At 35.7% G+C, this 14,454-nt stretch overlaps 2 protein-coding genes across 2 annotated transcripts; both read right to left on the bottom strand.

The window, feature by feature from the left end:
- Positions 1-2,673: 2,673 nt before the first annotated feature.
- On the bottom strand, positions 2,674-5,175 carry LOC131000361 (uncharacterized). Its single transcript, XM_057926234.1, has 2 exons — positions 4,629-5,175; positions 2,674-3,378 (listed from the first exon to the last, which is right to left on the bottom strand). The coding sequence occupies exons 1-2, from the start codon at positions 5,047-5,049 to the stop codon at positions 2,837-2,839; spliced, it is 963 nt and encodes a 320-aa protein (XP_057782217.1). The 5' UTR covers positions 5,050-5,175; the 3' UTR covers positions 2,674-2,836.
- A 1,169-nt stretch (positions 5,176-6,344) lies between these two features.
- Positions 6,345-12,933, bottom strand: LOC131000360 (probable glutamyl endopeptidase, chloroplastic). Its single transcript, XM_057926233.1, has 15 exons — positions 12,441-12,933; positions 11,524-11,737; positions 11,279-11,389; positions 11,008-11,053; positions 10,680-10,789; positions 10,095-10,598; positions 9,427-9,555; positions 8,690-8,989; positions 8,150-8,608; positions 7,955-8,020; positions 7,780-7,840; positions 7,552-7,701; positions 7,206-7,343; positions 6,816-7,123; positions 6,345-6,739 (listed from the first exon to the last, which is right to left on the bottom strand). Coding segments are annotated over exons 1-15 (2,865 nt in total). The 5' UTR covers positions 12,709-12,933; the 3' UTR covers positions 6,345-6,738.
- Positions 12,934-14,454: the final 1,521 nt, after the last annotated feature.

Here is a 14,454-nt window from a genome sequence, read left to right as displayed (position 1 = left end):
GTTGAATTCAAAAAACAATAATAAAATTGTTTATTGTTTACAATTATGAATGTATACTACAGCCAAAATTTCTATTCAAAATTAATTTTTAAATTATAATAAAATTGACTGTAAATTATATTTTTCTTTTCATTTCCTTTTGTCTTTATCTTCTTATTTCTATCTAAAATTAAGAAATTTGATAAAATTATAAAATATTTAATATGCATATCAAATTAAAGACCACGATAAGAAACTTTAATTTATTTTATAATATCTGATTTAAAATGTAAAAGTTAAATATATTTAAAGATTAAAACTTTTAAAAATAATCTTTCTCTTCTTATCTTTTTTGAATAGGTCTATTTTTTAATTTATTTTTATTTTCATTTTTAATTTTTTTTACCTTTTCATCATATCAATTTTTATTAATTAGAATTCTTTTTTGTTTTTTTAATATTCAGGTCAAATATATTCAATTAATTTGTGTTATATTTATAAATATAATAACTAAATTGGTATCAATTTTATATAATAAATATAAACATATAAAAATATATCTCGTGTATTACATTGGGCACCAATAATAGTTTCAATTTAATTTAATTGTGAGTGTGAGTTTTGCTTGACGGAGTGTGAGTTTCAATTTATATAGTAAAGTCTTTCTTTTTAATTTTTCTCATCTAGTCTCACCAATTATGTTTTAAAAATTGAAATTGTTTATTCTTTAGAAAAAATAAGATATTAATATGTACGCATCAATGTATTGTGGTTGTAGGTATTTCCAATGAAAAAATTAGATATTTAATTTATTATTTTATGGAGTATTCAGCTTCGAAACAAAAAGTACTAGTCCTATATTTGTCGTGGGCTAGTGTTGGCCTAAATCGATTTTTCAAGAGTAAAATAACTGTCGTCTACTTGCACACAACATAAGAAGTGGTGGAATGGAACCATCAAAAGTAATTATTGTCTATTTGCACATAAATTTATAGAAATAGTAATGGTGGAATAATCATATTAATTCACCTATTGATAGAATCTAATAAGTGTAGCATGTGAAACAGTTATATAAATATTCCATATATTCTAGACTTATTTTTTCGTTAACTAATTTCGTTAACTAATGTACATAATGTCGAAACATGTAACATGGAGTATTAGTTAAATAAAAAATGAAGTCAAAACATAAGAAATTGCTCAAACTCAAAAGTAGTTGAATTGTTGTTATCTATGAAGTAATTCTCACTTGTTTGTGTCAAATAAGCAATTTACATCTTGGTACAATCAGCTAGCTCATGTATGTTTTGATGTTAAATTAGCATTGCCTAATAAAGACAATCCCAACAAACTAGTAACGCAGTTAACAAAGGTACCACAACAATGAATGAATTCCTAAGAATGTATTTTATCGAGATAAGACAAATTTATCTTATTTCTACGTATTGATTAATATCTGATCAGACAAAAGAAAAAATATAAATTAAAAATTTATATCTATACTATATTGGGGTGAGTTTGTGTTGTTAATGTTCTTAAATTCACAGCCAATTTGACGAATTCACAATTGAATCGCTAGTTGGTTGTGAATTTTTAACTTAAGTAGAAATTGGGGTGAATTTGTGTTGTTAATGTTCTTAAATTCACAACCATAGCCATATTTGCAACGTAAGTTTGCACCCAAAAAAAATAAAGTTATTTTTACAATATTTTAAAAATCTAACTATATTTGAAAGTCAATCAAAAAATGCAAGCGGCAAATTACAATGACCTAAAGTTAAATAATTACCATTGCTTCTTCCATATGATGTTGAGTTATGGAGCCCAAAAGTATTGTTAATTTGGTGATTAGGGTTGTTTTCTCATTATAAATATCAAAAAATATAGAGGAAAATCCCTAATTTAACAATGCTCCTAGTCCAAGACATACTCCCTTACGACGAATTAAGTAACTATTTTGTGTATTTTTCTTATTTTAGAATTGTTTTAACCTTATTTCCGTAACACATGGAATGACTCAACCAACATACTTCCTCCGTCCCACCTTCATAGTCTCTTATTCATTTTTTAGATGTCCCACAATATAGTTCACTTTCTAAATTAAATTAGCATTAAATTTCTTTTTTTACCAAAGTAACCTTATTTAAATATAGTCAAACATAGAATAAATAAGGGCAAAATTGAATAATTACATATATTTTGTATTTTCCAAGTATTATTTGAATTTTTCAAACACTATTTATTGTATTTTCTTAATATGTGTGAAAAAGTGAAGTGGACTGTAGAGATGGGACGCAAAGAGTATACAAGATCCGTCTATCCGTGCAATTGTATTGGGCCTACCGTTGAGTCCGTTAGGCGACCTTCACACTGTAAGCTCTCACATTGGGCTGACCCAACACTATATCATTTCAAATTTTCACCCTTTCCTATATTATAAATAGGCCTTTTCTTTTGTATTTTGGTTTTATTACTATTATTATTGGATATGTTATATTATTATATGTGATCTTTTATTATTGCACTCATTCGGAGAGGAGAAGAGAAGAGAAAATGCTCCCTAAGAAACTATTTCGCATAATCAATATATATAATACTTACATATATTTATTGAGTTGAGACGTAAAGAGAGAGAAAATGAATGTGAAAATATCATAACTAAAAATGTAGGATAAATGATATAGAAGTAGTATCTTTAAAGAAAGATGAAGCCGTTTATATATCATTCATTATATGCATGCAGCAATGCAACATACAGGTTATGCAGAACTTCAACTAGAAAAAGGCAAACACAAAAACTAAATACCAACACCACCAAAATGGCCTATTGAGACAGGGATCCTCTGTTCCACAAGTGTCAAGTAAAAACAGCCTCAAGAAGCACATGTTTCCTCTTAGGATACCCTAAACCAACAAGGTGGTTCAAATAAACCTTACCCTCCTTCACCGTGGCTGCTGTCACCAAACGATGACCAAGAGCCTTCGACTTCCCTACAATGCGCCCACTCTCCCAATCATCCGTGCTCTCCACCATCCTCACCGATTTCCCAGCAACCGCGAGCTTTGTGGGGGATACGAGCTCCAACCCGTCTCCAAACATCAACGAATCCCCAATGATGTTAACCTCCTTCACCACGTCTCCCTTGCCTATCTCGACCTTGAAGAGCTTGCCGGATAGAGTATGGACCACCAACAAATACCCGTTTGGATGGTACACGATTCCGTTGAGGCCAATCAAGTTGAGGTACCACTCTTTTTGGATAAAGAGTGGGCTCTCGATGGTGGAAAGGAGCTCACCATTCACACCAACCTTCCAAAGCTTGCTTCCCTTTGCATCGGTTACATAAGCATTTCCTTCTGCATCAACGGCTACATCATCTGCGAATGTTTTCTTGCCCTCTGCACCACAGCATAAACACCCATCCCTTTATCCATCTTCACAAAAAAAATCGAGTATAGCATAAAAGTGCAACCACTACAAAAGTTCCATATCCAAAAATATTGAAAAACCACATTGAGATATCCTATTTGAGAAAGGACTAAATTGAAGATACGTTTAATTATAATAAAAACATGCAGCCTATAATTCAACGCTTGCATCAACATCACATGCTTGTATTTAATTCTTGAATCTTGATGGGAAACCTACCTAAACCCATATCTTGGTAGAAGTTGATGAATGCTTGTAATTAATACAGGTACAACAATATATTTAATTCGTTGAAGACCGATAAGCTAGTTAGTTGTAACCACGATTGGGCCCACGAGTTTATGAGAAATAACTTCGTTTAGCTACATAGAAAAAAGAGTAAGGTTTTAAGCTCAACCTAAAAAGGAACTTTTTTGGCCACTAAATTAGCTATACACTCAAAGATCATCAATTTTTGAGCCATTCTTCCTAAAACTTCTAAATGGACCTTTTTCCCTTTTCATATAGTATTTGATAATTTGAAAATATACATTTTATCATTTTAATATTCCATTTTTTCATGAACTTGCCACATGTAAATCATCTAGGAATGCAATAAGAGATGTCACACTAGATGGTAATAGAGGATATATATGAATTACGTATATATTTTCCTAAATGGAAGTGGAAACGTTACTCGCGGTCAATAGAGAGAGAAATTTACTATATATTGGTATATATTATGCAGATGACAACAAACAATAATGGCTAATAATTAAAATATCGAGAATTATTGTCTAACTTGATATATATAAAATGGAAACTTTTCAAATTTACTGTGGTAAATGCAATTTCCCCTAAACCCAGAAAAAATCTCTATGTTGATCTCATTTTTTACACGAAATGCAATATGTAATTGTGTGTGGTTAACTGTCAGACGGTATTCAATTGAAATACAATGTAAATCATAATTAACCTAGCTTCCAAATTTGTTTTACGTATGTTAATTTGAACTTTACCGCCACAATATGAAAAATTCAGTGCTATCTACCGCATGATTACAAGCAAATGCAGGTAGAAAAAATCATTAGCAACACAAAATTACCATTTGCCACAACTTGCTTGGGCGTATATGGTGGATTTTTCGTCAGACTCTATATGTGTTTGCACCTCAGAAATCTATAATTAGTAACTATTCGCTGTGAAACGGTTAGAGAGAGAGAGAGAGAGAACGAATCACCTGGTCCAGCGAGCTGGGTGTGAAAGAGGCGGTTCCACGTGGTCAAATCGTAAGCGGCGAGAGCGCCGTACTTGTTCCCGAGCACATCGGCGATTGCCACCAGCAACCGATTCCTGGGCCGGTCGATCACGATTCCCAGCGACGAGTTCTTCCCGAAGCCGGCGCCTTCGACAACCGTAATCTCCTCCAAAACGGCGGCGTCCGCCTTCACCGGTACCACCCCGATGCCGCCCTCGAAGAAGGAGACGATGAAGCGACGGTTGAGATCGTCCCACTTGGCGCACTCGCGGATCCACGATTTGCTGCTGTAGGCGTAGACGTGAGCGGCGGGCTCGGACGTCTCGAGGCGGATGATGTAGGCGACGGGGACGGCGGAGAGGAGGATGAGGAGGAGCAGGAATCTGGTGGAGCAGAACGCCATGAGTGATTGGGTTAAGGTTTCTCTTTCGAGTTTTTAGCTTTATATAAATAGAAATTTTTCCCTCAAAAAGAGAAAAAGAAAAATAGAAACTCCAAATTTTGAGTAGTCAATATTTTTTCCATTTATTTTTATGGGGGGAGAGAGAAAAAAGTGGTTTGAGATTTGTATTTTTGTTGGTGTTGTAAGTGAGTAGGTGGAGGCAGGAGACCGGAGTGATAATTTCCATGAGAGAGAGAGAGATGGTCCTAATTGGTGGCTTATTATTTTGGACTTTAATACTGCGGAGAGACTTTTTTTCATCTCTTTCTTTAATACTGCGGAGAGACTTTTTTTCATCTCTTTCCTTCTTTCCTATTCAGTGGGTTTCACTTCGTAGTTTGTAGTAAGGTTATTTAGATAAAAAAAATACAAAATATTTAATTTTGATAATCTCATTCGTGAGTTGATTAAAAATTCATCAAAATCCTCGTTACCATTCAAGTTCAGTCGTCGGCCGCCAGGTGGCACTCATGATCGGACTCCCTATCCTCTTTTTTTCAATTAATTAATTTTTGTTAAATTGATACATTAGTTCACATTTGGATGACCATCTGGCATGGTATCTCTCCCTTATAATTGACAACATTAAGCGATCAATACGCACGATTGAACCTGCACTCAAGTCAACATGCATATTTCCCATACTTCAAAGTATAGGAAAAATTGCAAAAAATTAATTATATATTTAATGAGTGGAGAATGAATCTCACAAAAAGTGAAGATTGTAAGAATAATAGTGAGCAAAATTATTTTCAAAAATAGGATATAAATATATTTTAGGAACGAACCAAAATAAAAATAGAGAAAGATGTTTGAGAAACGAAGGGAGTATCTATTAGTATCACTACATCAGATCTACAATAGCGTATACGGTGTTCTCTAGTCATTAAATGTAATTTAGTTAGGCAAGTGGGCGTCTGATAGGCTACGGATAATTTTCTATTGTATATAGGAGTATGGGACAACACCATAAGTGTGTGGGTGAGTAATGTGTTAATTTTATTTTATTTCTAATCCATATGGCCAAACCCTTTCAAATAGCATGACAGGCTGCCCGAGTCTTTTTTTTTTAGAGCTGGCTAAGTTTATTTTACTTATCTTTTGGCACATTGCTATAAGCCTGAACAAATGAAACCATGTTACCAACACTTCAAGTCTTCTTCCACCTAAAAAGGCGGAGAACTAAATTGGGATGTGATATGAGACACTAATGCACTAACAAATTAAAGTATTACAATTACGGCAAATACCAAAAATTAATATGGCAAATCAAGAATAGCCCGCTTATATATATAGTTGTTTTGTTGAAATTTATTAAATTACCGTACTGGTCTGGAATACAATGCTATCGACAATAGACTATTAGAGAATTGCATAAGTTTACGAGCATATAAAACCAAAACGAAGAATTATGATCCATTATTCCATTCCAATAATTTGCTTCCAGTGCAATAATCATTTGTTTATGAAACCATGCACAGTAAATTGACTGCCAATTTTCGCCCAGAATACTTTGCAAGAGAAAATGAAGCATTTTGTAAACCGAGCTATAGCTTCACTGATGCTATCGATTGTTAAATTTGATACCAGTTTACCCGCTCGTAAACTTTAACCGAGCTCGAGTTCATCCGTTCCAAGTCATGATCGATATCTGCAAAATGTACGGCATATCAGGACAATTCATGTAATTCTGTTCGAGTTGCCTACTTGAAGGGGTGAATAATTACCACAATGAAGATTTGCAGATTATGTGAATTCTATCGGGTTCTTGATCTGGCTCTGGCTGCTCTGCGACTCCTCCAGCAGCTCCAACAGCTTTAATTTCTGCATCTGATGTGTCTTTGCTAGCCTTTTCTTCAGGTGCATCAGGTGCTTCGGTAGCATTAGCCACACAGTAGCTTTGCAGCCACCTGTCAGTTTCCCAGAGAACGTGCATCACACTCTCTCGTGCTGAATAACCGTGGCTCTCAAAGGGAAGAATAACGAGGCGACAAAGTGCACCGTGCCCTTTCAATGCATTGAAGAATCGATCTGACTGCAACATTAACCCAGAATTTGTTAGATAAAAGCACACAGATACAATGTCTTCTTCATGAAGAGAAAAGGGTAGTCCCCACCTGCATTGTCAGGGTTCCTGAATTGTTATCTTCTTCTCCATGGATGAGTAAAATAGGCTTCTTAATTTTATTAGCTGATATGAATGGGCTCATTTCGACGTAGGTGCTGACAGCCTCCCATAGTGTCCTATCCTCATTCTGCGAAAGAGAGAGATTCGATAATTGACAGCCAGTAAGAAAAATGCTGACTGATGAAGATTAAACAGCAACTTAGGAACCCATCATTATAATAACCTCCTAGCACTAGAGCAAATAAGCTAAAGAGGGATTCCGGAAAGAACAAAAGAATAGTGCATAAACTCAGCTGGAGCAACTATATCTGTACCAAACTAATCTAAAGGACTACCTGAAACCCAAAGGGAGTAAGTGTTCTGTTATATGCTCCAGAGCGAGCAATTCCACAACAGAACAGATGAGGTGCATGAGCAAGGAGATTTGCAGTCATGAAAGCCCCATATGAGTGACCACCGACAGCAATTTTGTTTGGATGAGCCACCTGGTGAGAACGATATTCATATAATTGTCATTTTTCTGTAAAACTAATTTTATGGAAACTAGAAGTGGAGAAACGTACTCCCCGGCGTATAACTTCCTCAACTGCGGCCTCCGCACTTGTAACAAGTTGTTCTACATAGCTGATGAACGAAACCAGTTATTAATACCATACTTAACACAGACCCTATGGATCTCTAGATCGACCAAAAGATCTCATCCATCTGGAAGTAAAACAGATCATTCAATCATAATACCTATCATTTGCCTCTTCATTACCCTCTCCAATAATAGGAATTGTCGGTCCTGATAAGATAGCAAACCTGCAGGATTTAAAGTGATCATGAGTACAGCAAAAACTGCATAACTACAGGTCCGGTGTTAGGTCAATGAGAAGCAAATGACTATAAATGATATAGAGATACAATCTTAAGCAAGTGATAGGAGTCTGCCTTCTTGCTAGCCAGAGTAGAGGAGATGTTGAACCAATGCCGGCAAACTCATTCGGAGAACCACGCACTTGACCAGCTGCATCTTTGCTTTTAAACTCGCCAGGATAAGACCACATTAAACATGGAAGTGGTCCATCTCTTGCAGGATCATAATCAGGAGGAAGATATAATGTTGCAGTGAGTTGAACACCATCCTTCCTTTCATACCTAATCATCTCTTTCTTTAGTGAAGACAACTGAGGGTAAGGATGTGGGAAATTTGTGATCTGGCATGCTTTCTTTTCTGGCCAGCTCAGCATGTAATACTGTGTGTTTTCAGTTTTGGATTCTTTAGAGGTTAATACTTTTAACCGATTAAGAGGTATCTCCCCTTCATCCTGATCGGACATCAGAGCAACAACAGTCTCGTAATATTTTTCCTTGTCACTCTCCCATATCCGTTCTTTATTGCCTGTATTTCTGAAACTTTCCAAGTCAGATACCAGATCATTATATTGTTAATCTATGATGAATAACTAGCAACAGAAATTTGAAACCCACATGTCAAATAAATCCACAAATGGTACATTCCCTTGTGGGGTGGCACCACTTCCATTCAATAGGACATATGTCCCTTCATCGCCTTCCTTTTTTATCTTTGCAATCACATAAGTGCCTGAATGTGTTCTCCGCAGCATAGGAGAACCAGGATCTGAATAAACATCTTCGGACGACCTATCAAAGAGTATGCGTGGAGTTGCATCCTCACGCCCAGGTGAAATAACCCAGGTTCTTATCTTCCGTGTTTTATACCAAGATTCATAAACTAGTGCAAGTGAATCGTCACACCAAGAGATCCCTCTAAAAACACAAGGAATTCATGAAAAGCAAGAGGTGGTGTCAGTATGTCAAGTGATTGACAAGAAAAATAGAATCAAAAACTACAATGTGACGAAAGTGGAGATGCTGAAATCAATCATCTAGGTAGTGAAAGCAAATGAAATAAAACATACTTGAGTGACAATTATTCAAATTAAGCCAAAATTCAAGTACTTACAAATAATCATCATTCAGTTATGGTATTTGTGGTTCATCTAGAATTTGAGGGGGGGGGGGGGGTAATTATGATTTGAGTGATTTTTATGAAGTAGTATGGGGACGCATGAGCAAGGAAGAAGTAGAAGTACAACCCAAGTAAATTATGACATTATGCCATGAAAACTGTGCATGAAGCATACTGCTGGCACAGTTTAACAAATCCAAGATATACTGGACTAAAGCCATGTCACAAATCATACCCATAGCGAAAATCAAGTTTATGCAAAACAACTGGCTCATCATTTTCAAGTGGCTCAGCAGGTTCTGTGTAAACTATATCACGTGGAGAGACGTCGAGTTTTGCATCACCACCATCCTGTGTCTCAACCCTTATTCGCCATAAAAAGTATTATATTAAAACAGAAGTTAGGCACGCGGAATATCCTCAAAAGAATTACCTAAAGACAACGACATGAACAACATACATAAAAACCGGTGCATAAATACTTTTTGAGGAAAGTGGAGGATCTCAAATTTGCAAATAGCAAAGCCTGGTTCGAAGTTCATGGATCATTAAACTCCTATAGCAAAAGCCATTAAAATCAGACAAAAGCTCGTGACTGTAAGAACAACCACTGTATCCTAATTCTTAAGCTATTCTCTAAGTCCAGATAATTAACTAAATGCAAAATACGTGCACACAACCTATATGCAGTTATACCACATTTCCATTTAACAATATTGTCACGTGATTTGGTACCAATATCACTCGTATCGAAAGAGCAATTTCTTTCAACGAACTTACAGATTTGTATTGACCATTGAGCTTTCAGAAGTTCAACAGAAAAAATCCTTACAAGTTGCAAACTTATTCTTCCAGTTCAGGTTATAATAAATGCAGCCATGCAGGACTCTTTAGATTGCATACCAGACAAGTGTTGATGGCTTATCTGCTCTCCATTGGATTGAGCGCTTTCCTCTTCGAGTACTATTATGTGTAATGGGAATATCCTCCGCAAGAGGTAAATCACAAATTTCCCTTATAAATTTTCCATCAGCTGTCCATAGATCAACCTTCCGAGGGAATCTCCCACAGGGTACAATAAAAGAATATGGCCTGTGCATCGAACAAATCATAATATATTTTTCATCTGGTGATGGGTCCAATGATGTATATATAGCCGGAGGTCCTACTGCCTTTGCTGTTCCATCAAGAGATACCAGAACAAGCTGTGAAGATGCATAGTAATCAAATAATAATTCATCATATTCATCTTTGAGAAGATCTTGATGAGTTCTTGCTTGTATTATATCCTTCTGTTCATTGGATTGGATCTTAGGACCAGGAGGAACCAAAGGTTTCTTTGGAGGATCTCCCCGAGACAAAGGAATTGTACAAACCAACAGGGTCAAGTTGTTTACCCACACAAAGCTGAGCAGGAAAAATGAGAGAGATTTAAAAAGTGAAGAAAATTTGTATAACAAAAGCTCAATTCTAAGGTATGGAGCATACTTATCAAAAACTGCATTTAGAAAAATATCTGGTGTCTGGAAAAGAGGTCTAGCTTTTCCAGTTTCAATTTCAGCTACCCATAATCTCAGCTTGCTACTGCTTCCATCCTCCTGTTAAGAGATTGATTTTAAGGGCCAATAACATTCTTATAGATAAAATATAAGCAGAATGGGGAGATAAATTCTTCTCTAGAATAAATAAATATCATGTGAACATCCAGTAAGTGTGTAGAAAAAATATATAGGTAGAAGGCAAATTCACAGAGCAAGATGGGCGATGCCCAATGTCATCACAGGCTATGATGGAAGACTAAAATGGAGACAAATACCTCATCGGTTCTAACACTGAAGGCAAGATGGCTACCATCATTTGACCTTGTTGGAAAAGGAAAAGAAGTGAGTTAGGGATGACCAAATATTCACAGTATTCCTCAAGTGAAGTAATAATGTGAAGAAGAATGAGGACTAAAAAAAGTATCAGACATCAGACAAGAAAAACTAATACTACAATATAGTGCGGCGTCAATTCATCTTGTATGCCGCATAAAATATAAACAAGAAGGTGCACAGAGCACATTTCTTAAAGAAATTTGGGCTTACCACGAGATAAAGTTAATTTTAGCACCACTTGGAAGTCCATTTACTTCTTTTTCAGGACCCAGGGTACCATCATTCAGTAATTGATAGATTCCAATACCGGTATAGTATGACCTGGAATGAAAGTCATTTCATTCTTCAGTAGTCCATTAGAACAATAAAACATTAAAACATAAAACCATCCATACTGTTGGTTTATGAAACATTAACAGTGACTAATTAAGCCCAACATACGAACTGTTACCCACATTCTACTCCGAGAATTGCATTTCCCATCAATGCGGACTCCAGCCAGTTTCTCCTCAGGTCTTGCCAATTCTGCCAAGGGAGGCAATGATCTTCTCTTGAGGAATAGTATTTTATCCCTATGAGGAGAGAATGATATTGTTGGAAGGGGTGGGGCATCAACAATATTTTGTATCTCTGGTGGAGGAAGGCGATATCCATTTCCCAATGATGAGTCTGAAAAAATGTCAAAAATGAGAAATCAAAGATATTGAGCTTGACTGCAGAAAACACAGGTAGCAATGTGGTCGTACATGTATGGTGCGACCGTGCGAGCAACTTTCAGGATTCATAATTCAATCAACACATATACATGGCACTGCCAAGCATTTTGAAAGGACTAAAGAGATCATATGGAAGATCGGAAAGGATATATAGACTAAAATCATCAGTGACTGATTCAGTTTGCTTCGAGAAATCTACTTATGATCAATCAATAGGGACTGTGAGCTTTGCGAAATATACTGCTTCCATACATCATAAACATATAGCAGTAATGCAAAATGAAACAAAACGCGCTGCACAACAAGAACGCAGCTACCCGCTACTAGCAAGGACATAGTTTTAGAGTTCCAAAATTTGCAAAACCAGACGCTAAAACAGTTAAACTCGTGATGATCCTAGCATCAGAAAAACAGAAAACAAAAAAAAGGAAAGGAAATCAATAGTAGCACCAGAGAGAACAATATGAGTAACTGTTATGCTTTGCGTTCCTAGTCAGTTCATTCAGAGCTACTATCAGCTGAAACCGTCATCCAGACTCCAGAGCACATTTCAGCTTAAATCACTTACAATTTGGTTGACTTAATCAGCACTCAACAAAAACGAAAGTAAGTCTAAATCAATTCAAAAACCGGCGAACGCGCAGTTCGTCTGTTACCTTGAGAGTCAGCCGCGGCGGATGCAGCAGGAGCGGCGCCGTTGGAGCCGACGTCGCCCTCGGCGGCGTGGAGAGGGGCGATGTTGCGGAGTCTCATCGCCGTCGCTCTACCCGCAGCTGGCGAAGTTGACGAAAAAGGCTTGATCAACTGTAATGGAGGACGGTCGGGGGATTTTAGAGAGAGAGAGTGGGGGGAGTGGGAGATGATGAGGGGCTGTTTGGGGGAATGGAAGAGAGAGAAGCGGTGGTAGACTTTGTGAAGGCGCATTTTAGCGCGGACAGCCAAAGAAAATGAAGTAATAATGGCGTTAGATAAAAGCGCAGTTGCGTATTCCTTTTACTACTTAGCTTTTTGAGGGGGAATCTCTTACTGCGGCGGGGCTGTGATTGGCTGCGGGCGGCCACTGGATTAGAATTTAGATGGAAGGGAACAATTGGACATGGTTGAACTAGAGGAGGAGCTCCTAGATATTTTTTTTTTCTTCTCCTTTTTGGTGTACTATTTTATTGGAATTGTTTTTTGTTTTGTTTTTTTTACCAAAATGTGGGAGTATAGTTAGGGATATAATGGGGTTATGGATTAAGTTGGAAATTCGAATTCAGTTATACTATATTTGTTCAATATTGTACCATTTCAATTCCCAAAAGTTTAAATGAATAAAATGTAAAATATACTAGTTAGGGATATAATGGAGTCCCTAATCATTACATAATTTTGAAATCGTTAAAATTGAGTTGAGCATCCAAAGTTTGTGGACGACCTACTTACTCAATCTATTAACATGGCATTTATTTTAGATGATTAGTTTTGATAGATAAATTTAATAAAATTAATTTTTAATTTATCTTGATTGATTTTGATTCATTGAAAATATGAAATTGAAGAAATCCTTCTCTTGAAAATAAAGATACTCTATCATACATTTTATCAATCATGTAAAATAAATATTTTCTAAAATTTGTAGTAATATATGAATCTGAATTTGTTGGCTTTAACAAAAAAAAATAACCATATACAGATACTATCATCATACCTATATAAACATTAATTCAAATTAAGATATATCTTTAATTCAAATTGTCCCAACAAACAGTTCACACCCACAAATATATCACTGAATATAATCTAAATTTAAATATTACTTCTTTCGTCCCATTATAAATGACACAAAATTTTTGGACACACAAATTAAGGATAAATTATACTCCCTCTGTCCCTGAAATAAATTCCTATTTTTCCTTTTTGGGACGTCCCCCAAATAAGTTCTTCTTTCTTTCTTTCCATTTTTGGACAATTACCCCACCACTAATAATACTTTATTTATTCTTATTTTTCACTTTTTCACCACTCTCAATACTAATTATAACACTTTTTCACCTTTTCACCACTCCCAATACTAATTATAACATATTTTTCTCCACTATCAATACACTTTACCACTTTTCCTTAAAACCCGTGCCGTCTCCAAAAAGGAACTTATTTCAAAAAGGAACTTATTTAGGGGACGGAGGGAGTAAATTAGTTAAAAGTGATAGGACCTACACTTTTGTAAGAGTTAAATTTTACTATATATTTATGGAAATATGTCACTTATAATGAAACAGTTCAAAATGAAATACAAACCACTTTCAATGGAACGAATGAAATAATATTTTTCTCACGAATTTTAACTCAATAAAAAAATAATTAAATAATTAAGACATCAATATGTATAACAACCAACCAACTCAACACAAATGAACATCATTACATATACATTCTACTAGACTCGAGTTCGTAAAAACAAAGTTACGGAACCTAGCTAGTTCCCCAACGGTTGGATTGGGATAAACTATGCTCAAATTATTAAAACTTACCTAATAATCGTTTTATTTTTTTTAAGAAAAAATAAAACTCATTCTAATCTACTTGAACACGATGATGTAAACAGTTTTGTCTGGTCAAGAAAGAATCAAAGCTGATATTTTAGAGCAAGCGTTGCAACTCCGAACACGTGTGTGGAAAAACACCAAT

The sequence above is a fragment of the Salvia miltiorrhiza genome, chromosome 8 (genome assembly GCF_028751815.1).
Source record: "Salvia miltiorrhiza cultivar Shanhuang (shh) chromosome 8, IMPLAD_Smil_shh, whole genome shotgun sequence".
NCBI lineage: Eukaryota > Viridiplantae > Streptophyta > Magnoliopsida > Lamiales > Lamiaceae > Salvia > Salvia miltiorrhiza.
Note: the sequence above shows the minus strand (reverse complement) of the source record. Positions and strands in the feature narration are given on the sequence as shown.

Coding starts and splice junctions, on each gene's coding strand:
- LOC131000360 (XM_057926233.1), bottom strand. CDS start 12,708: ATGCGCCTTCACAAAGTCTACCACCGCTTCTCTCTCTTCCATTCCCCC. Junction 11,738..12,440: donor CGCCGCGGCTGACTCTCAAG/GTAACAGACGAA, acceptor ACATTTTTTCAG/ACTCATCATTGGGAAATGGA. Junction 8,021..8,149: donor CTACTCTGGCTAGCAAGAAG/GCAGACTCCTAT, acceptor TAAATCCTGCAG/GTTTGCTATCTTATCAGGAC.
- LOC131000361 (XM_057926234.1), bottom strand. CDS start 5,049: ATGGCGTTCTGCTCCACCAGATTCCTGCTCCTCCTCATCCTCCTCTCC. Junction 3,379..4,628: donor CACCCAGCTCGCTGGACCAG/GTGATTCGTTCT, acceptor GCTGTGGTGCAG/AGGGCAAGAAAACATTCGCA.